Source organism: Mercenaria mercenaria, chromosome 13, assembly GCF_021730395.1.
Source record: "Mercenaria mercenaria strain notata chromosome 13, MADL_Memer_1, whole genome shotgun sequence".
In the NCBI taxonomy this organism is placed as follows: domain Eukaryota; kingdom Metazoa; phylum Mollusca; class Bivalvia; order Venerida; family Veneridae; genus Mercenaria; species Mercenaria mercenaria.
The window spans coordinates 52,709,311-52,733,754 of NC_069373.1; the positions used below are offsets into that span (position 1 = coordinate 52,709,311).

General features: G+C 37.0%; 1 protein-coding gene across 1 annotated transcript in view; it reads left to right on the plus strand.

Moving 5' to 3' along the window:
• Nucleotides 1-24,444, plus strand: part of LOC123528452 (TPR and ankyrin repeat-containing protein 1-like) — a 153,863-nt gene that overhangs the window by 7,399 nt on the left and 122,020 nt on the right. The window contains exons 2-5 of the mRNA XM_045308172.2: nucleotides 15,156-15,291; nucleotides 17,540-17,799; nucleotides 19,289-19,460; nucleotides 21,456-21,591. Coding sequence (XP_045164107.2) covers nucleotides 15,177-15,291; nucleotides 17,540-17,799; nucleotides 19,289-19,460; nucleotides 21,456-21,591 — 683 coding nt within the window. The 5' untranslated portion in view covers nucleotides 15,156-15,176. The remainder of the gene's footprint in view (nucleotides 1-15,155; nucleotides 15,292-17,539; nucleotides 17,800-19,288; nucleotides 19,461-21,455; nucleotides 21,592-24,444) is intronic.

Genomic DNA, 24,444 nt, shown 5'->3' on the forward strand with positions numbered 1-24,444 from the left:
ACACGAGTTCGTGCAGTGTAAAGTGAAACGATTCATTAAAGTTTGGCGCCGTCTAATGCATACTGAAACCGTGTCGTGTGATTTGGAGCGGCGTATCAAAATTGGATGCCATGCAGCCAAGTGTGAAACCGTTTAATGAAACACCAGTACATGCATTGTAAAAGGTTAATCAGACTATCAGTTCATAGGTTTGACCTTTCATAAATATTGATTCCGGATCAGTTTTACAATACGTTCCTTCTGTTGCCTTAACGTATGTTAGGGTTTCACCTGGCAGCTAGGTATAACATGGGGCTAAGAGTGAGGCTAGGTGCACTATAAACCGCTTTAAACTCCTCAGTGGTGGTTTTGCCACTAACCGTTCCAAGGCAGTGCCCCACTGTGTTCCTGTATTTGTTTATTTTGTCCTTGTATGTTTATTTTGTTTGTATGTGTGGTATGTGAGTGTTGTCCGTGTGTGCCTTTGGGGAGGCTGTGTATATCGAACGTGGTTTTCCCTGTTGGATATTCTTCCTTGTTTTTACATGAAAATATATTGAAATTTATTCTAAAACTGACCTTGTGGTAAAAATATTTAAAGGGACCTTATTTTGTGAAACATCTTTCTTCTCAGTTAACAAGGGGCAGGATGTGAAGTGGTTGCACACTTGGTTCAAGCGAGCGAATGGTTGCAAAATTACAAAATGGGGGATAATTTCTGAAATCATCGCGTGTTCACTTGTTGTTTTTATCGGGTAAGTGGGTATCTGTGATATTTTGAACTCTATGGATATGTGCATGCATCAGTTCTATTTCTACGTCACACTCGGTTTTGCATTTCAGCGTTGTAGATTTTGAATTCTCAAAGTTATTGAAGTTATGAAATTGTCATGTCCATGTTTTGGTATTTGAATTGCGTCATTTCTTGCCGTTTTTAACATTTTAATAATCAAACTAGCCTGTTTTAGGGCCCTTAAACGAGACAAAACAACTAATTGTGAAGATTTCTATAAACGTTTGGCTCTGCATGTTTTCGGGATAGTGCTATATCCGAATAAATTTTGTTCAAGCTCTTTTTTGTTGCAAACTTGTACTTCAAGCAGTTTCGGTTGCAAACTTTTTCTGAAAAAATATTGTCCATCTATCAGAGAATGTTCATTGTGCAACTCATGTACATTTCTTTTCTGTTTAGGGTCGTACATTTTCATAGCATCAAATGGCCCTTTGATATTTTAATGTAACTGTTGATAAAAAAAACCTTATCATGTTTTCTTGAAACCTTGTAGGATTAGCGTTAGTGTTCCTACATAATTTTAACATCTGTTTACAGATTCAGCTGTCTAGATTGCAAGCAGAAATAAAACTAAACTTTCAGAGACATTGTCTACAGGTACATTTTGTCTTTTGGATCTTGTCCAGCTATACGCATTATAAAGACAACGACTTTAACATGCAGTTGTTTTCTTTCAGAAGACACATAAGTATTGCTACAGAAATGAGTGGCAAGGACAAACATTGAAATGACGTTTACTTGCAAAATTTATTTTAATTATTAGAAACAAAACAAAAGCGTCAAGTGCAACAGTGTATTGTATGTTCAGTTCTTTATATTATATTAATTTTGCATTACATTGCAATATATTACACAAATTACCAGTGCTACTTTTTATTGCAGAGATCACGAGTTTAACTGAAGGAAAGGAAGCATACCAAAGTATGGAACCTTAAGAAAATTGAATAATATACCAAGAGGAGTTCGACCAGTTAAGTCACATTACACAGTTGACGAGTCCACTAAGAATATGTTTTGAGCGAACTCACAAATTAAAATACAGCGCAACAGAACTTTACCCTGTATACTGTGGATTGAAATTGATAAACTATAATAAAAAAATGTTCGGCTGCGATTAAGTCCGTCTTCTCTGAAAATGAACAAACATAATTATGATGTTTTTAGCTCACCTGTCACAAAGTGACAAGGTGAGCTTTAGTGATTGTGCGGTGTCCGTCGTCCGTCCGTGCGTAAACTTTTGCTTGTGACCACTCTAGAGGTCACATATTTTATGGGATCTTTATGAAAGTTGGTCAGAATGTTCATCTTGATGATATCTAGGTCAAGTTCGAAACTGGGTCACGTGCCATCAAAAACTAGGTCAGTAGGTCTAAAAATAGAAAAACCTTGTGACCTCTCTAGAGGCCATATATTGCACAAGATCTTCATGAAAATTGGTCAGAACGTTCCCCTTGATGGTATCTAGGTCAAGTTCGAAACTGGGTCACATGCCGTCAAAAACTAGATCAGTAGGTCTAAAAATAGAAAAACCTTGTGACCTCTCTAGAGGCCATATATTTCACAAGATCTTCATGAAAATTGGTCAGAACGTTCACCTTGATGATATCTAGGTCAAGTTCGAAACTGGGTCTTGTGCCATCAAAAAATAGGTCAGTAGGTCTAAAAATAGAAAAACCTTGTGACCTCTCTAGAGGCCATATATTTCACAAGATCTTCATGAAAGTTGGTCAGAACGTTCACCTTGATGATATCTAGGTCAAGTTCGAAACTGGGTCACGTGCCTTCAAAAACTAGGTCAGTAGGTCTAAAAATAGAAAAACCTTGTGACCTCTCTAGAGGCCATATATTTTAAAGATCTTCATGAAAATTGGTCAGAACGTTCACCTTGATGATATCTAGGTCAAGTTCGAAACTGGGTCATGTGCCATCAAAAACTAGGTCAATAGGTCTAAAAATAGAAAAACCTTGTGACCTCTCTAGAGGCCATATATTTCATGAGATCTTCATGAAAGTTGGTCAGAACGTTCACCTTGATGATATCTAGGTCAAGTTCGAAACTGGGTCATGTGCGGTCAAAAACTAGTAGGTCAAAAAATAGAAAGACCTTGTGACCTCTCTAGAGGCCATATATTTCACAAGATCTTCATGAAAATTTGTCAGAACGTTCACCTTGCTGATATCTAGATCAGATTTGAAACTGGGTCACGTGCCGTCAGAATCTAGGTCAGTAGGTCAAATAATAGAAAAACCTTGTGACCTCTCTAAAGGCCATATTTTTCATGGGATCTGTATGAAAGTTGGCCTGAATGTTCATTTTGATGATATCTAGGTCAAGTTTGAAAGTGGGTCACGTGTCTTCAAAAACTAGGTCAGTAGGTCAGATAATAGAAAAACCTTGTGACCTCTCTAAAGGCCATATTTTTCATGGGATCTGTATGTAAGTGGGTCTGAATGTTCATCTTGATGATATCTAGCTCAAGTTCGGAACAGGGTCATGTGCGGTCAAAAACTAGGTCAGTAGGTCTAAAAATAGAAAAGCTTTGTGACCTCTCTAGAGGCCATACTTGTGAATGGATGTCCATAAAAATTGGTCAGAATGTTCACCTTGATGATATCTAGGTAAAGTTTGAAACTGGGTCACGTGCCTTAAAAAACTAGGTCAGTAGAGCAAATAATAAAAAAAACCTTGTGACCTCTCTAGAGGCCATACTTTTCATGGGATCTGTATGGAAGTTGGTCTGAATTTTCATCTTGATGATATCTAGGTCAAGTTTGAAACTGGGTCAACTGCGGTCAAAAACTATGTCAGTAGGTCTAAAATTATTAAAATCTTTTGACCTCTCTAGAGGCCATATTTTTCAATGGATCTTCATGGAAATTGATCTGAATGTTCACCTTGATGATATCTAGGTCAGTTTTGAAACTGGGTCACGTGATCAAAAACTAGGCCAGTAGGTATAAAAATAGAAAAACCTTGTGACCTCACTAGAGGCCATATTTTTCATGAGATCTTCATGAAAATTAGTGGGAATGTTCACCTTGATGATATCTAGGTAAAGTTGAAAACAGGATCACGTACCTTCGAAAACTAGGTCAATAGGTCAGATAATAGAAAAACATTGTGACCTCTCTAGAGACCATATTTTTCAATGGATTTTCATGAAAATTGGTCAGAATTTTTATCTTGATAATATCTAGGTCAAGTTCAAAACTGGGTCACATGAGCTCAAAAACTAGGTCACTACGTCAAATAATAGAAAAAACGACGTCATACTCAAAACTGGGTCATGTTGGAAGAGGTGAGCGATTCAGGACCATCATGGTCCTCTTGTCTGTTGATTGCCACCACAAATTTAAATGCCAACTCTACTGTTTTCAATTTTGCCTTCAGGGATTTTTTTTGGCCGTTTTTATAGCCGTTATTGGGCTATATTCCCAATGCCAAAAAGTATGTTTTTTTCCCAAAATGAGTGCAAAAATTCCCAATCTGCATTCTGAAAAAAAAAATCATCAAAATTGCACAAACATTGACCAAATTATGGACAATTTTGTAATGGAAGTATGTTAAAGAGGTTGTACAATGTTGAACACGTGTATGAGAAAGAGCTTAAACACATCCTTACTATATAATGGAACAAAATAGTTCCCAATCTGTAACATTTATGCATCAAATTTCCCAATTTTGGGGGTATAGGCTATGTTCCCAAAACAGCAAGAAAAAACCCTGGCCTTAATAAAGTTGCTTGTGTCCAAGATTACATCTTTTTGGATACCGTGCAACTTGGGTTTTGCCTTTTCCAAAGTCGTTTGTGGTACTTTTTTTTTCTGTTTAAAACCATTCAATTTTCCAATTAGAAACTTTAAACGACAAAAATTAAGCACGTGATAAAATGATGGGAACTACCATCATGTTTCTGCAGATGTTACACTGTAACTTAGAGGAGTTAAACATTTTATCTCAGTTTTACTTTCATTGAACAGCGTCCATGTGTTTTAGTGTTAGTATCGATTTATTTATTGTTTTGATACACAGTAGTATGACTTACAAGATATTCAAAGATGATGATTTATGTTTCAGAAACAAAATATGAACTATGCCGCATGTCCGTAAGGAAGGGGTATTTTACATGTATCTTATCAACAACACTCAATAGCCTTGTTTCGTATTATGATCATGTTATATCGACACAAGATTACACAGGTGGATGAGCAACTATTATAACTTTCTAATGAGTTCAAAACATCTTGCATCATATCTTAAGACTGGGATATATTTTTGTACATTTAATCTAGAAATGAAACATAACGTATGCATTTATGTCATTATGTTATTACATCACTGTTTTATTGTTTTTTCTATCAAAACTAACATTTTACGAAAAACAGTTTTTATGAACAGATCATGTATCCTGGTAGTTTGTTGTTCATGTGACGACAAATGACTTTGAAGCACAAACCGTGACAGGATTTCTTTTCGCAAATACCACATTCCAGAGGAGAATACCCATCGCTGTCTCAGTCTTGCGTTTTTGCCTGAAAAATGAATTGAAAAAGGAAATACAATACTGTAGATTTCAGATCGATTGAAATTAAAACATTTTGCTACATATTAGTTCGATTATAATATTTCTTTTATGTAAAATATCTTTAACAAATTTTCTGTCAATTATAAATACAAGTCAATGGAGATGAGAACTTAGAATTGGGCGAGAACTTGTCAGACTACACAGTTTGCATTAAGTAATTTCTTGGGCAAGATACACACAAGGCTAGTACACACCATAGCAAAACATCGACCATATTATTTCACTGATCTTCCAAAATCACAAAAAGCTAAAAATAAGTCTCTCTTTTGTGCCCAAACGTCTTTTTACGTGGTTAGAAATAGAATTATGAAATTTCGCGCAATCTGCAACTTTGAGGAAATTTATGATTTGCCTCTTCAACCAGTTACACAATAAATATTCTCTGTTAGTTGGATACTATTTTTTTTTTTCAGAAAAAGTTTGCAACAGAAATTGCTTGAAGTACAAGTTTGCAACAAAAAAGAGCTTGAACAAGATTTATTTGGGTATAGCACTATCCCGAAAACATGCAGAGCCAAACGTTTATAGAATTCTTCATAATTAGTTGTTTTGTCTCGTTTAATGGCCCAAAAAGAGGCTAGTTTGATTATTAGAAGGTTAAAAACGCAAGAAACGACGCAATTCAAATATCAAAACATGGACATGACAATTTTATAACTTCAATATTTGAAATATACAACCCTGAAACGCAAAACCGAGTGTGTGAGTTCAAAATACCATAGAAACCCACCTACCTGATAAAAACACAAGTGAACACGCGATGATTTCAGAAAATATCCGCCATTTTGTAAGTTTGCAACCATTTCGCTCGCTTGAACCTAGTGTGCAACCACTTCACGTCCTGCCCCTTGAGTTAAAGCTTTGTAAGAAGTATGCTTCGTGAAACAGACTCAGTAAAAGAAAAAATAATGACAAAATTGAGTTAATTTTTAATCCTATGAAATTTATGTTTACATGTTTATGCTTTTAGACAGTATATCAAACTTACATGTACTTCACATTTTTTGTTTCTTTGTTGCTTTTTTCGGGGTCCGGATGGGGGTGGAGAGGGGAGTTGTTTGATTGGTTTTGGTTTAACGCCGTTTTTCAGCAGTATTACAGTTATGTAATGACAGGCAGTTAACCTAACCAGTGTTCTTGGATTCTGTACCAGTACACACCTGTCCTCAGCAGGTAACTGCCAACTTCCCTACATGAATCCAAAGACCTATTATGTATATTATAGGTCTTTGATGAATCTGAGGCCGCATAATGTGAGACACAATGTCTTTTATCAAATCGTCACGGAGAACATAGCCAAGTCCGGGCATCGGACTCGCGACTCCAAGATCCGTACATCTGCGCTCAGCTCACCCTAATTGAGCTAAGCGAGCAGGTTAGAGATTGAGAGTGGGAGGGGAGTGGCGCCGGAAAATCGTTTTTAAACAGTCGTTCATTTAAGTTGGACAGTCACGTTCCTTGATTTCATACTAGTATTAACTTTATGAAACTGAAACTGAAACTGGTTTATTTGCTTAAACGCCTATTTCTACATTTAAAACATATTCAATGGCGTTTTACAATACAAGTTGAAATAAAATATTAAATATAAAATATTTTAAATAAGATTAATTAAAACGAATCAAAATAGCAATTATTAATTTAAAGTCAATGATAATACTATATTTTAAAATATTACTAACATACAATTATCACAGACAAACATTAAATTTCTATCACTGTCACCAGCATCACTGTTTAAAACTCAGTCAAAACTTAGAATAATGCAAAGTAGTCTCTGAAGAAATGCGTTTTCAACTTTTTCCTAAAGCAGTCAATTGAAGAACTTTGTCTGATGTTCAACGGCAAATTGTTCCAGAACTTTGGCCCTATAGTACTAAAGCTTCTATCACTAAAAGTTTTTCGCTTGTTGAAAGGGACGATGTAACAGTCAACTGATGACTCCGAGGATCTGAGGGAGCGCTGGGGGATTTTCGGTGTTAAGAGTTCAATCAAATATGCAGGCGCATTTATATCCACAAGTATCTGCTATGTTCGCTCGGATCCCCAAACAGGTCGTATGAAGTCCAGGAAACTGACTTTCCAACTTAAATGAAATGTTGTTTAAAAATGGAAAAAGATCCTGTCCAACCAAAAAACAAAAAAAAAAACAAAAAAAAACAGAAAACAACAAAAAAAAAAAAAAAAAGGCCTACTTCTGATTATGCTTAACCTAAGAAGAAAGAGTTTCACCAAAGTAAGGTCCCTTTTAATATTCAGATAAATCGCAAGAACAGTTTAAAATTAAATGTAAGAATAGTACTACAAAGTTGGTTTAAGGACAAATTTCAAGATGTTTTTTTTTTCCAATAAAAAACTGATCCATAATCTATAACAGGTCAAACTCGTGTTTCATTAAACGGTTTCACATTTGGCTGCATGGCATCAAATTTTGATACGCCGCTCCAAATCACACGACATGGTTTTAGTATGCATTAGACGGCTCCAAACTTTAAAGAATCGTTTCACTTTACACTGCACAAACTTGTGTTGCGTTAAACGTCTTCACATTGGACTGCGTGGCATCAAGTTTTAATACACCCCCAGGCGCGTAGCTAGGCCATTTTTAATAGTACGCAGATGAAATTGGGGTAGCGGGTCGGTGTATCCTTCCCTTGATTATTTATCAATGTGAGAACGGCAAATGGTGCCTTTTAGTGTGTATTTGAAACAAAAACATTGCACGAAAACCTTATTCTTTGTTAATTGTTTATATAAAATGTTTTATTTTTATGCCCCCGAAGGGAGGCATATAGTTTTTGAACCGTCTGTCGGTCTGTCGGTCTGTCTGCAATTTTCGTGTCCGGTCCATATCTTTGTCATCGATGGATGGATTTTCAAATAACTTGGCATGAATGTGTACCACAGTAAGACGACCTGCAGTGCGCAAGACCCAGGTCCGTAGCTCAAAGGTCAAGGTCACACTTAGACGTTAAAGGATAGTGCATTGATGGGCGTGTCCGGTCCATATCTTTGTCATCGATGGATGGATTTTCAAATAACTTGGCATGAATGTGTACCACAGTAAGACGACGTGCAGTGCGCAAGACCCAGGTCCGTAGCTCAAAGGTCAAGGTCACACTTAGACGTTAAAGGATAGTGCATTGATGGGCGTGTCCGGTCCATATCTTTCGTCATCGATGGATGGATTTTCAAATAACTTGGCATGAATGTGTACCACAGTAAGACGACGTGCAGTGCGCAAGACCCAGGTCCGTAGCTCAAAGGTCAAGGTCACACTTAGACGTTAAAGGATAGTGCATTGATGGGCGTGTCCGGTCCATATCTTTGTCATCGATGGATGGATTTTCAAATAACTTGGCATGAATGTGTACCACAGTAAGACGACGTGCAGTGCGCAAGACCCAGGTCCGTAGCTCAAAAGTCAAGGTCACACTAAGACGTTAAAGGATAGTGCATTGATGGGCGTGTCCGGTCCATATCTTTGTCATCGATGGATGGATTTTCAAATAACTTGGCATGAATGTGTACCACAGTAAGACGACGTGTCACACGCAAGACCCAGGTCCGTAGCTCAAAGGTCAAGGTCACACTTAGACGTTAAAGATCATTTTTCATGATAGTGCATTGATGGGCATGTCCGGTCCATATCTTTGTCATTCATGCATGGATTTTAAAATAACTATGCATGAATGTGTGACACAGTAAGACGATGTGTCGCGCGCAAGACCCAGCTCCGTAGGTCAAAGATCCTAAACTCTAACATCGGCCATAACTATTCATTCAAAGTGCCATCGGGGGCATGTGTCATCCTACGGAGACAGCTCTTGTTAGCTCAACTGTCACAAAGTGACGAGGTGAGCTGTTGTGATCGCGCGGTATCCGTCGTCCGTCCATCTGTCCGTGCGTCCGTAAACTTTTGCTTGTGACCCCTCTAGAGGTCACATTTTTCATGGGATCTTAATGAAAGTTGGTCAGAATGTTCATCTTGATGATATCTAGGTCAAGTTAGAAACTGGGTCACATGCCATCAAAAACTAGGTCAGTAGGTCTAAAAATAGAAAAACCTTGTGACCTCTCTAGAGGCCATATATTTCATGAGATCTTCATGAAAATTGGTCAGAATGTTCACCTTGATGATATCTAGGTCAAGTTCGAAACTGGGTCACGTGCCGTCAAAAACTATGTCAGTAGGTCTAAAAATAGAAAAACCTTGTGACCTCTCTAGAGGCCATATATTTCAAAAGATCTTCATGAAAATTGGTCAGAACGTTCACCTTGATGATATCTAGGTAAGTTCGAAACTGGGTCACGTGCTGTCAAAAACTAGGTGAGTAGGTCAAATAATAGAAAAACCTTGTGACCTGTCTAAAGGCCATATTTTTCATGGGATTTGTATGAAAGTTGGTCTGAATATTCATTTTGATGATATCTAGGTCAAGTTCGAAACTTGGTCACGTGCGGTCAAAAACTAGGTCAGTAGGTCTAAAAATAGAAAAACCTTGTGACCTCTCTAGAGACCATATATTTCATGAGATCTTCATGAAAATTATTCAGAATGTTTACCTTGATGATATCTAGGTCAAGTTTGAAAGTGGGCCACGTGCCCTCAAAAACTAGGTCAGTAGGTCAAATAATAGAAAAACCTTGTGACCTCTCTAGAGACCATATTTTTCATGGGATCTGTATGAAAGTTGGTCTGAATGTTCATCTTGATGATATCTAGATCAAGATCGAAACAGGGTCATGTGTGGTCAAAAACTAGGTCAGTAGGTCTAAAAATAGAAAAACCTTGTGACCTCTCTAGAGGCCATACTTGTGAATGGATCTCCATAAAAAGTGGTCATAATGTTCACCTTGATGATATCTAGGTCAGGTTTGAAACTGGGTCACGTGCCATAGAAAACTAGGTCAGTAGGTCAAATAATTTAAAAACCTTGTCACCTCTCTAGAGGCCATACTTTTCATGGGATCTGTGTGAAAGTTGGTCTGAATTTTCATCTTGATGATATCCAGGTCAAGTTTGAAACTGGGTCAACTGTGGTCAAAAACTAGATCAGTAGGTCTAAAATTATTAAAATCTTTTGACCTCTCCAGAGGCCATATTTTTCAATGGATCTTCATGAAAATTCATCTGAATGTTCATCTTGATGATATCTAGGTCAGTTCTGAAACTGGGTCACGTGCGGTCAAAAACTAGGCCAGTAGGTTTAAAAATAGAAAAACCTTTTGACCTCTCTAGAGGCCATATTTTTCATGAGATCTTCATGAAAATTAGTGAGAATGTTCACCTTGATGATATCTAGATAAAGTTCAAAACAGGGTCATGTACCTTTGAAAACTAGGTCAATAGGTCAGATAATAGAAAAACCTTGTGACCTCTCTAGAGACCATATTTTTCAATGGATCTTCATGAAAATTGGTCAGAATTTTTATCTTGATAATATCTAGGTCAAGTTCAAAACTGGGTCACATGAGCTCAAAAACTAGGTCACTATGTCAAATAATAGAAAAAACGACGTCATACTCAAAACTGGGTCATGTGGGAACAGGTGAGCGATTCAGGACCGTCATGGTCCTCTTGTACTAGGTATGTGCGTAATACTGCACGTGCAATCTGTGGTTTAATGATCCATGTTATATATGTGCAAGTATTAATTCAAAACAAATGATTAGTGGTGACACACTTTTAAAATATCATTATGATTGCATGCCATGGATATTTCATCCAAGAGATATGTCTGTAAGTATATATACGATAGTTGTTAAAGGAATTTGCAATAACTCTAAACTGAATACCAGACTATATAGTCAACAAATGCTAAGTTTCATGATACTGATACAAATGCGCCAAATCTGAAACTGATACCTTGCATAGGGAAAGCATTCTGGTATAGCGACGTCTTCATTACGTCAACTTCTTTATAGGTATTTCCTTATCTTTTTTTCTTTAATTAAAACAGTATTCTGCAAAATGTTTCTTACACCTTTTAAATTATTTCGCGGATTTGCCATTGTGATCTCGCTTGTGAAAATTCTCAATTTCACGCTTTGTCATCGTGATCTCGCGCTTTCTCATCATCATTTCGCGCTTTGCCATCATGATCCTGCGCTTTGCGTATCGCCTGCTCATGATAGAGAAGCGCGAGATCACAATGGCGATGTGTGAAAAAACAAAAGTTTCAGGCTTTAACATTAGCATTTGGAAGACATTTTACTAACAATATTGAATCATAAAAAATGTTAAAAACATAGCGTGACTGATGATATATCTCAACGACATCTAAAACCAAGTATTACACTGAAAACTTGATTGGATATTTTTTATGCCCCCGAAGGGAGGCATATAGTTTTTGAACCGTCTGTCTGTCTGTCGGTCTGTCAGTCTGTCGGTCTGTCCGCAATTTTCGTGTCCGGTCCATATCTTTGTCATCGATGGATGGATTTTCAAATAACTTGGCATGAATGTGTACCACAGTAAGACGACGTGCAGTGCGCAAGACCCAGGTCCGTAGCTCAAAGGTCAAGGTCACACTTAGACGTTAAAGGATAGTGCATTGATGGGCGTGTCCGGTCCATATCTTTGTCATCGATGGATGGATTTTCAAATAACTTGGCATGAATGTGTACCACAGTAAGACGACGTGCAGTGCGCAAGACCCAGGTCCGTAGCTCAAAGGTCAAGGTCACACTTAGACGTTAAAGGATAGTGCATTGATGGGCGTGTCCGGTCCATGTCTTTGTCATCGATGGATGGATTTTCAAATAACTTGGTATGAATGTGTACCACAATAAGACGACGTGTCACACGCAAGACCCAGGTCCGTAGCTCAAAGGTCAAGGTCACACTTAGACGTTAAAGATCATTTTTCATGATAGTGCATTGATGGGCATGTCCGGTCCATATCTTTGTCATTCATGCATGGATTTTAAAATAACTATGCATGAATGTGTGACACAGTAAGACGATGTGTCGCACGCAAGACCCAGCTCCGAAGGTCAAAGGTCCTAAACTCTAACATCGGCCATAACTATTCATTCAAAGTGCCATCGGGGGCATGTGTCATCCTACGGAGACAGCTCTTGTTTAGAATGTTCTTTAAGGTCTTCTGAAATATAAAACATATAATTTAGTTACCTATAAGGCCACTGAAAAAACTGTAATCACCAATTATAAAGAAAGAACATATTAATCTCACTGTGAATTGGTTGTGGGATACTGTAATATCGTATGACTTGTAACGGTGTCAAACCGTGGCAATACGCGTAGGATTTAACTAGGTGTAATTATTTCTATTATATTTTATTTTCTACAACATTGGGACCATGGAATAATTGATAATTTCATACATTTAAGTACAATTGTAAGATATATCTATGATATTTGAAAATAACATAATAATTATTATGGGTGACAAATTACGTCTGCAGTGTTATATAGATTGTCCTATTCGAAAGCTTTTAGTCTTGAAAATGTCTCTTTGCCGATTTCTCAACCAACAGTTTATCAATTTTTGACATTGTATTATAATTTTATTATAGAAATTTGACTCTTTAAACCGTTAGCATAGACGGCGTGTGAATGTAATATTTCACATGGTCAGGGTTATTACAGAATAAGCAATCAAATAGTAGGATAATGTACCTAAATTGCTATAAAACTAAAAAGACAATTATTGGTGAATTTCAGTGCACATTAAATCAACTAATATAAACCAGTTTGCTATTACTTCAGTTTACTGTACTTCAAACAAAATATGAAGAGAGCAATGCAGTTATAGAAAATTTACATACTCTAGCTTCTTTTCTAATTGTGTATAGCAAACAGTAAATTATAGACCATTTACATACTCTAGCTTCTTTTCTAATTGTGTAAATTTAACTCATGAAATTGTTACGACTTTCCTTTCTTCTCTTCTCTCTCTCTCTACCTTTCTTACTTTTTTCTTTTATATTGATGCATGCAGTAAGAAATACCAATTAATTACAATTCTCTGTTGTAACATTCAGCTCTTTCTGTATCATCGGCAGCTTAACTTCGGACGAGTATGTACGTTTCCGCGTGCGTTAGGAAATACCACGGACATGAGCAAAGGAAATGTTTTTACAAAAATCACCAATTTTTAAACGTCTAGGGAAGCAAGAAGACATTAAAATAATTTCAAAACAAAAACATATATAAAAAATTTATTGTCTGTAGAATACTTCAATAGGATAAAAAATATTCTCAAGTTATAAATAAAGTGACTACAGGGGAAAGAATAAGATATGTATCACAGGTTTTTGCTTATTTTATTTAGTAACTGTAAGCTATAAACTGAGACTGATAGTGGTGTTTTTTAATCGCCAAGGGAAGCATATTAATTCTTCATTTTAAATAAAAAAATTTTATATCTTTGTATAGAGAAAAGAATGACGAACACTTCAATAGGATAATAAATATTGTGTGTTCATTATAATGAAAACAATACTTATTCAAACTTTTTTTCCTTCTTTGTTTCTATTGGAAAATATCAACAAGATAAAAATCGATATCGCCCAGCCAGGTGTTTTCAAGGGGGATAATTTTACTGATAAGACGGCAAATTTTACCTAATTGTTGATCATGGATTGCGTATGAAGCAATCTCCGTTGCATGATATAGACTTCTTCTTGCAACCAAATAAATTAGCTAGTTTAATTGTGTATGCTTGCCAGATTTTCATTACGCAGCTGCGTATCTGCGTATAGGCAGCTACGCGCCTGACCGCTCCAATTACACAAAGCGGTGTCAGTATGCATTAATCAGAGTCAAGTTGTAGTAAATCATTTCATCTTATACTGCACGTACTCATGTTGCGTTAAACGGGTTCACTTTGAGCTGCATGGTGTCAGGTTTTGTTGGATGATTTCATATTACGGTGCATCACAACAAGTTTTTCAATGCATCGTTCCATGTTTAAATGGATGGAATGAAGTTTTGTATTAAATGGTTTCAAAATACAATGCGTTGAATGTAAATATATTGGATGGGATGGAGTTTTAGACTGGACTGCATTGAAATGCACTGCGCTGACTGACTTGTTTATGGGCGGGTTGTATATTTACAAATTTTGGGGGTAACTGCCGCCCATACACATCAAAGTGTAGAAATTGATTTTTAAATCCTTCAAATAACCAAAAATGATTTTACAGATGTTAAATTTATGGATGTTATGTTTATATCAGTAACTGAAGTTTTCATATTTATGTTAAAGCTGTGTTTGCAAAGAATGACAACACATGCCTTAGCCAAGTACTTACAAGCAGAGATATCTATAAGTTTAGTGCCCTTGCAGTTACACAACCGAATGAAAAATGAAAGCAGTTTTAGTCACAAAGACAGTTAAGAGTTTGAATTACCTTTCCTTCAAAAACTGCATCAGATGTTCTTGTCAGCTTTAATATTTATGGTAAAAAGATAACTTTTAACAAGCCACAATGAAAATGAAATATCACTTGATTAGTTTATAGTGAAGATAATATAGTTTTGCCTGTGTAAAAATGTCACATTTATGAACAGGCGGTGTAATACCTGACGGGTACATGTATTTAGTGCTAGTAAAGGTGCAGTTATATTGATATGTATAACCTATGCCTACATATAGATTTAAATGATCATAACTTAAAAGCTGTTTGAAGTATTTGCTTGAAACCTTGAATATAGGTAGGCGATGAGATGATGTCATCGTCTAACTGAAATACTGCTGAAAAAAGTGATGTTAAAATCAGATCAAACAAACTGTTTATGTTTATCAATAAAAAATTTCTATTTTCAGACTTAAACTCTTTTTGAAGTGATGTCACACCGACCAAGAGGTGGGGGTGGGCAATATCGACCCAGAAAATTTAATGACCAGGAAAGGCAACAATACAGAAGATGTATGGACCTTGGCATGCCTTATCCCCCAGATCGTATGTATATTTTGTTTGTTTCCCACCAACAAAGATGGAGAAATATTATATATTTTAGTGGCAGTAAAAACCTGGGTTCCACACTAACAGGATCCCAGGGGATCTTGATATTTCGGAGGACTTTTTCTCTCTCTGAGAGCTAGCGGTTCCGTCGGGGGATCTCTTATCTCAGTGTAACTCTTCCATTGAAAATGCTTCTTTGTTTCAAAGTGTAAAACATGCAGGTGGTTTGCCTGAAAAACATTTACATCTTCGTAAAACTTCAAAAATAGCAACAGTTTACATTTCTGGTTTGTTTGTCCCTAATCGATTTGACCCTTTGATTTACCGCGCTATAAGTGGCCTGCGACCTAGACGCGTGATCAGTTACCGCTACCTAGAATTGTGATCAGATGTTGTTATTGAAAGCGTAGGGAAACTGATTACAGTCTAACCTGTCTTAAGCAGCCAGCCAGGGGAAGCAGACAATTTGGCCACTTAAGCCAGGTGACCGCTGATCGGAGGTGCAGCCAGTATATATGTATTTTTCAGACTTCTGACCAGTTTAGCCCTTAGGCCCATTTCTTTTTCGGTTTTCTATTATTATTTTACCAGGATACAATGACGTGCATTTGCCTTCGCAATACAAATGGTCTTCTTAGCAATCTAAAACTCCGGCGTGTTTTTTTTACAATAAAAATTGTTACAGACAATTTTCCAACTTCAAAACAAGTTTGTTTACAATTTTCGCCATTTTGGTAAGGGAAGCTACTCTCCGCGCTTATTGTCTACGCTAAGATCTAAGATTGCCGTTACGTTCCGTAAAAGAGCGAGTGGTTTATATTTTGTTTCAAACACAATTAATTTCGTATAAATCTAATAGTATTTTGATGACAGAAGTATAAAAAAATCACAAACATTATGCAACTAATTAGTTATCGAATATTATCTTTAACCGATAACAACAACATGTGAACAACAAAATTGACACGGGGTGACACGCTAATTGCCGATAATTAACGGCCATTTGATCATAACAAAAAGGGATTACACCTTTGGTTATCAGTTTTACTTGAGAAGCTCATGTCATTTTGTCGTTCTTATGTTGAAGTCACGCGAAACTTAGCAATCACGTGCTTCTAAAAAATCGGGTATCTTCGGCGATTATCGCCTACAAATAATTGGTTTTGGAAGAAAAATGGCCGCTGAAAGAGGTCAAATACGACGGTCGGGAGGCAATTTCGCTGGCCGCTGGCCGCGGACGGCAGGTGGCCGCTGAATAAAGTGATAAAATAGAGGAAAATCCGTCGGGGGCGTCATAAAATGACCGCTGAACGGAGGTGACCGCTGATCGGAGGTGACCGTTAGTACAGGTTAGACTCTACAGTCAATGAAACATAAGCTGATTGGATCAAAAAGTAATGTTTACAGTAATAAAATGTGTGTGAAGATCAAGCAATGCTGGGTTGTCTATAAACTTTGGAACATTTTACAAGTGTCTAGCTGAATGCATGACTTTTTATTTGTCTCTTTAGAATAGTGTCAGTGAGCATTTTGCCTCTAAATGTCATTCAACAATGGGGGTATCTGCATTTGAAGAAAAATTGTAAATTAATTAATAATTAGATTGGATATAAAATCAGCTTATATAAAATTACTATTTCTTGTGTCTGACATTCTATCTTCTTGAAATTGTCAAATTTTAATGGTCATATCTCAGGTTTGGGGTATGTGACAAGGTCATTTAATTCTTATAATGGAAGCCTTTGGAAAATGAAATAGTAGTGCCTGAGACAAAAAGCTGGGAGACCTTCGAGATCCTTGGAAAACTATGTTAGTGTAGAGCTCTGATAACTCAAGTCTTATGTGCTTTATTTTGCATGTAGAGAAAACTGGGTTTGTTAACATGGTAAAATATGATTATCATAGATCTGAAATGGGGGCCTCCATGGCCAAGTGGTTAAGGTCACTGACTTCGAATCACTTGCCCCTCACTGATGTGGGATCAAGCCTCATTTAGGGCGTAAAATTCTCCATGTGAGGAAGCCATCCAACTGGCTTACGAAGGTTGGTGGTTCTACCCAGGTGCCCGCTTATGATGAAATAATGCCCGCAGGGGCATCTGGGGTCTTCCCCCACCATGAAAAGCTGCAGAGTCCCCATTTGACCTATAATTGTGTCGGTTTGATGTTAAACCCAGTAAAAAACAAAACGAAAAAGATCTAAAATGCTCTTGCAGTCAAAGTTTTATTGAAAATTCCATTTTCAGCACAACAGGTGTATGTGTTTATCCAGACATTGAAAAAAGATGCTGAGTCAGCTCTCAACAACCATCATCTGGAGCAAGCTTTGTCCTTGTACACAACAGCTCTAATGGGATTTCAACTGTTTCCACGGATACCACACATAGCGGAAGAACACCACAAACTGTTGTGTAATAGATCCCTGGTGTTTCTGAGAATGAGACGATTTAAAGAGGCAGAGAGTGACGCTGTAGCCGCCATAAACTCATGCCCTAGTTTCGTAAAGGTAGGTATATACTTTGGAGTTTTAGACCAAAAAGATTAATTATCAGGAAGAACATGTTTCTTAAAGGGTGAAGTGTGAAAAGTTCCTTTTTCTATAAACGTAACTACTATCTTCCTCACTTTGAGTTTTAAGCCTAGTGTCTGTATGTGTCTGCCTGAGGTATCATGTCATGTCTATGGGTGACATTCCATTATGACAGAACTACAAAGTTGGATATTGTGCTCACAGTTACATGTAGACCTTGTTAGTTAAAAATTGTTGAAAAAGATACTGAACCCGAATGTGTGCATGCATACGTGCATGTTTGTTAATGTTGAAGTTAGCTTCACTGTATGACCTTAACCTTGAAACTTTGTACTTTACCAGTTCAGTAAGTAAGCCTAGAAACATAGTTCTCTCATGCAAATTGTTAAAAATTAAGGCCCTTAATTACATTTTTAGCTCGACTATTTGAAGAATCATCGGCGTCGGTATCACACCTTGGTTAAAGGTTTGCATGCAAGTACATATGGCTATCATTTAAAAGCATATAGCTTTGAAACTTAATTTTTTCTTTTTAAAAGTTAATTACCAACCTCACTGGGTCAAGTCCCATAACTCTGACATGTAGTTTGGCCATATTATGCCCCCTTTTGGACTTAGAAAATCCTGGTTGAAGTTTTACATGCAAGTTACTATCTCCAAAACTAATGCAGATATTGAATTGAAACTTCTTGTGTGTCTTCGGGGTTATGAAACTAGTTGATTGCATCAAGTCCCATAACTCTGACATGCATTTTGGCCAAATTATGCCCCCTTTTGGACTTAGAAAATCCTGGTTAAAGTTTTGCGTGCAAGTACATATAGCTATTACTTAAAGGCATATAGATTTGAAACTTATTTTTTCTTTTTCTAGATCAATTACCAACCCCACTGGGTCAAGTCCCATAACTTTGACATGCATTTTGGGCAAATTATGCCCCCTTTTGGACTTAAAAATTGTGGTTTAAATTTTACATGCAAGTTACTATCTGCAAAACAAAAACAGATATAAAATTGAAACTTCACATGTCTTCAGTTTTTTAAATCTACTTGAATGCATCAAGTCCCATAAATCTGACATGCATTTTGGCTAAATCATGTCCCCTTTTGAACTTAAAACTTCTGGTTAAAGTGTTGCATGCAAGTTACTATCTTCAAAACTAATGCAAATACTGGATTGAAACTCTATAGACATTTTAACATTTAGGGTAATATTCCTGGGACAAAGATTGGAATAGTCAAGCACTTGCTGTCTAATGGATAGCTCTTGTTGGTTCAATGTTTTGTTTAGGTCCACTTCTGTTGAAATCTGTCAGAACCATAACTTTGAAATAAACCAAGTACAATTTGTTTATCAACATAAGATTAGTAAATAAGTGATGCACTGGAACTCAAGCATGCATTTTAGTTATTTTACAGGCTTTGTTTGTACTTAAAAACTTTAAAAGGCCATTTATTGATATATTAGGGATACTGGAGGGCATGCCAAGCCGTGAAAGGTGGATACAATGGTATACAAAAAGCTATGCCATACCTTGTAAACGGTCTAAGAAAAGCCATGCATGGAGAGGGGAACCAGCATGATATTGTTACCTTCCTGGCAGAAATATGTATACTGGTTACCAGGGCACCACAGACTGGTATCAATTTCTTCTTTTTTAGCTCACCTGTCACATAGTGACAAGATGAGCTTTTGTGAGCGTGCAGCGTCCGTCGTCCGTGCTTGCGTGCATGCGTAAACTTTTGCTTGTGACCACTCTAGAGGTCACATATTTCATGGGATCTTTATGAAAGTTGGTCAGAATGTTCACCTTAATGATATCTAGGTCAAGTTCAAAACTGGGTCATGTGCGGTCAAAAACTAGGTCAGTAGATCTAAAAATAGAAAAACCTTGTGACCTCTCTAGAGGCCATATATTTCACAAGATCTTCATGAAAATTGGTCTGAATGTTCACCTTGATGATATCTAGGTCAAGTTCGAAACTGGGTCACGTGCCTTCAAAAACTAGGTCTGTAGGTCAAATAATAGAAAAACCTTGTGACCTCTCTATAGGCCATATTTTTCATGGGATCTGTATGAAAGTTGATCTGAATGTTCATATTAATGATATCTAGGTCAAGTTCGAAACTGGGTCACGTGTGGTCAAAAACTAGGTCAGTAGGTCTAAAGATAGAAAAACCTTGTGACCTCTCTAGAGGCCATACTTGTGAATGGATCTTCATAAAAATTGGTCAGAATGTTCATCTTGATGATATCTAGGTCAGGTTCGAAAGTGGGTCACCTGTCTTTAAAAAGTAGGTCAGTAGGTCAAATAATGAAAAAAAAACCTTGTGACCTCTCTAGAGGCCATATTTTTTATGGGATCTGCATGAAAGTTGGTCTGAATGTTTATCTTGATGATATATAGGTCAGGTATGAAACTGGGTCAACTGCGATCAAAAACTAGGTCAGTAGGTCTTAAAATAGAAAAACCTTGTGACCTCTCTAGAGGCCATACCCTTGAATGGATCTTCATGAAAATTGGTCAGAATGTTCACCTTGATGATATCTATGTCAGGTTTGAAACTGGGTCACGTGCCATCAAAAACTAGGTCAGTAGGTCAAATAATAAAAAAACCTTGTGACATCTCTAGAGGCCATACTTTTCATGGGATCTGTATGAAAGTTGGTCTGAATGTTCATCTTGATGATATCTAGGTCAAGTTTGAAACTGGGTCAACTGTGGTCAAAAACTAGGTCATTAGGTCTTAAATTTGAAAAATCTTTTGACCTCTCTAGAGGCCATATTTTTCAATGGATCTTCATGAAAATTGGTCAGAATTTTTATCTTGATGATATCTAAGTCAAGTTCAAAACTGGGTCACATGAGCTCAAAAACTAGGTCACTTTGTCAAATAATAGAAAAAACGATGTCATACTCAAAACTGGGTCATGTGGGAACAGGTGAGCGATTCAGGACCATCATGGTCCTCTTGTTCAGTTTTTTGCAATACAATGTTGGAATGAACTCAGTTCAGCCTCAAACAAGACTTAAGCATTTATAAGAAACAAAACCTTATGTTTGGAACATCTGCTTTCATTATGCAACCCTGATCTGATACGTTACGAGTCAGTAGGTTAAAGGTCAAGGCCATAATGACCTCAAAATAACAGTTTCTCCTCAGTAACTTGTGAACAGTTAAGTCTTTGGCCAGGTTAGCTGACAGACTTCATAGGATGATAACCAGTGGTCAGTAGTTGACCCCAAGTGTTTTGGTAGTTAGAAGGTCAAAAGTCAAGGTCACAGTGATCTTTAGATTTAAGCTGTCGAGATCAATAACACCGATACTGAAGGTTTGAGCCTACAGCTTCATCATGTGCTGTTATGCTTAATTTTAGCGACTATTAAGCTTTACATTCAGTGTTAAACAAACAAATTTAACATCATGAACAGTGCAGCACTTAGACCATACAAGTCTGGTAAAATATAAATGCTACAGGTTGCAATCAAATTATTTTAGCAGCTTACTTTTTTCAGCTATCATTTCTAGTAAATCAGAATGCTTCAATAATGAAATAGTTACAACATTCATATCAGAACTTTTAGAACCTCCCTTGTATGAAGAAACACACTATTTTCTTGTTACGTTCCAGAGGCTATGGAGAATTTACTGATGGACGAGATGGAGATACCAGACGAGGAAGATGAGGTATGGACGAAAGTTGTTCACAAGTTGGCGAGTCAGAACCAGTGGGAGAGTATTTCTTTGCTTCTTACAGGATATAATGAGTAAGTCTTTATATGCAGCATTTTACAAATGGGATCCATAAGGGCAAAATACCATATTTATTTTTAGCTCACTTGGTGCTCATAAAGAGCTCAGTGTTAACTTTCCCCATCACCCAGTTCCTATCTTTGTATCCATCACCTAACCTATTGTCTGTTAGTCCCTGTTGTCAGTATGTGCTGAAAATAACATCAAATATCACAGGGATGTACCTTGGATTGGCATCTTTGTGAGATGTTAATAGAAATCTAATTTATTTAGAACCTAGCTTGCTTTGTCAACTCAAAAAAAACCAAAAAGAACTTAAAGAATTATTTTGCTTTGATTTCGAAATATTTGAACACATATGAGCCGTGCCATGAGAAAACCAACATAGTGGGTATGCGACCAGCATGGATCCAGACCAGCCTGCGCATCTGCGCAGTCTGGTCAGGCTCCTTGCTGTTCACTTTTAAAGCCTATTGGAATTGGAGAAACTATTAGGGAACAGCATGGATCCTGACCAGACTGCGCGGATGCTCAAATGTTCATTATATCACTCACAACCAGAAGCGTTTAGACTATTTTGATTAGTAAAAAAAACTTGGCCACTTTTTTAAGCTCGTCTGAACTTTGTGCCGGGTGAGCTATTAGTATAGGTGGATGGTCGGGCGTCTAGTTCTGCGTTCATCGTCCTACATCCTACTTCAACATTTCTACTAAGATATCTTCTTCTCTGAAACTGCTGGTCAGATTTACACCAAACTTGGTCAGTAGCATCCTGGCATGGACCTCTATCTAGTTCGTTTAAATGATTCAACTTGGTCCCATTTAGGGACTACCAGAGCTAAAAATAGAAAGAAAAAAACCTTTAAGCAACTTCTTCGTCAGAACTGCTATATGAATCTCCATTAAACTTGGTGTGTATCATTGTAAGGTCCTCTCCAAAATTTGTTCAAATGGGGGCAGGCAGTCCATTATAGGGACAGTTAGAGCTAAAAAAAAATAGAGAAACCTTTAAATGACTTCTTCTCATGAACCGCTTGATTGATCTTCATTAGACTTAGTCAGTAGTATTATTATAACGGTTCTGCTTGGTCCCTTTTAGAGGACACTAGAGCAAAAATTAGATGAAAAAATTAAATTAAACATCTTTGTATTTTGGAAGTTTGTTGTAATGGCTATGTTTTTTGGGGGCTTCAGGGCAAAACATAGAAAAATAACCTTTAAATAACTTTTTCTTTAATGAATGCTGAAATGATTTTAACCAAACCTGGTTAGAAGCAAGGTCAGAAGGTCAGGAGCCTCTTCAGTTGAGCGACTTAGGTCCATTTGGTCCTCTTGTTCCTATAAGTATGTAGTAGAAACTTTTACAATTTTTCTGTCAGAAAATGCTGGCTTGATCTTATGATTTCGTAGCAGTGTTTCTTGGGTGACCTCTTTATAAAGATTGTTCTAAGTAAATATTTGCTTTCTTTCGAAAGCATGCCAACCAGAGCCTAATTAGAAATATTTTTGAACAACATTTCCATGTAAACTTGAAGATTTTGAAATTATTTCACAGAAATAGTTTATTGAAATTGTTCTGATTTGTCCAGAAATTTGGTCACCAAGGCTTAACACTTTTAGAAAAATTTTGTTTAACCTGTTTGAGGTGTGTAACTCAGTTTAGCAATATAGGGCCATCATGGCACTGCTGGGGGTAGCCTGTTAAAAAGAAGGGAAAGAAACTCTATTTTAATTCAGACCTGATATGTTTTGTAGAGCATTGTCAGTACAATTACCAGTACAATTACCAGTATGATGGACAAAATATGAAATAAGAAAAAGAATAACTTGACACCCATAATTCGGTAAAAAATGTACCGTTATGAATACCACAGAGGGACTTTAGTAGACTTGTGTCAATGTCTAAATCAGGGATTTCTCAGGGGGTTTTGGGAAAAAGGCCCCTGGTCATATTGGGAAGTTTTAACGCGGTAAATTGTCAAATTTGGGAAAATATACTGACAAATTAAGTGAGTTTTTAATTAATATATGTTAGTTTAAATCTTCAGTTTCAAATGTTACTGGTAGACAGTATCCCCTTGTGAAATTTTGAGATTTTTAGCTCACCTGTCACAAAGTGACAAGGTGAGCTTTTGTGATCGCGCAGCGTCCGTCGTCCGTGCCGTGCGTGCGTGCGTAAACTTTTGCTTGTGACCACTCTAGAGGTCACGTTTTTCATGGGATCTTTATGAAAATTGGTCAGAATGTTCCCCTTGATGATATCTAGGTCAAGTTCGAAATTGGGTCACGTGCAGTCAAAAACTAGGTCATTAGGTCTAAAAATAGAAAAACCTTGTGACCTCTCTAGAGGCCATATATTTCACAAGATCTTCACGAAAATTGGTCAGAATGTTCACCTTGATGATATCTAGGTCAAGTTCGAAACTGGTCACGTGGGGTCTAAAACTAGGTCATTAGGTTTAAAAATAGAAAAACCTTGTGACCTCTCTAGAGGCCATATTTCTCAATGGATTCTTCATGAAAATTAATCAGAATGTTCACCTTGATGATATCAGGTCAAGTTCGAAACTGGGTCACGTGGGTTAAAAACTAGGTCAGTAGATCTAAAAATAGAAAAACCTTGTGACCTCTCTAGAGGCCATATTTTTCATGAGATCTTCATGAATATTGGTCAGAATGTTCACCTTGATGATATCTAGGTCAAGTTCGAAACTGGGTCATGTGGGGTCAAAAACTAGGTCAGTAGGTCTAAAAATAGAAAAACCTTGTGACCTCTCTAGAGGCCATATTTCTCAATGGATCTTCATGAAAATTGGTCAGAATGTTCCCCTTGATGATATCTAGGGCAAGTTCGAAACTGGTCACAT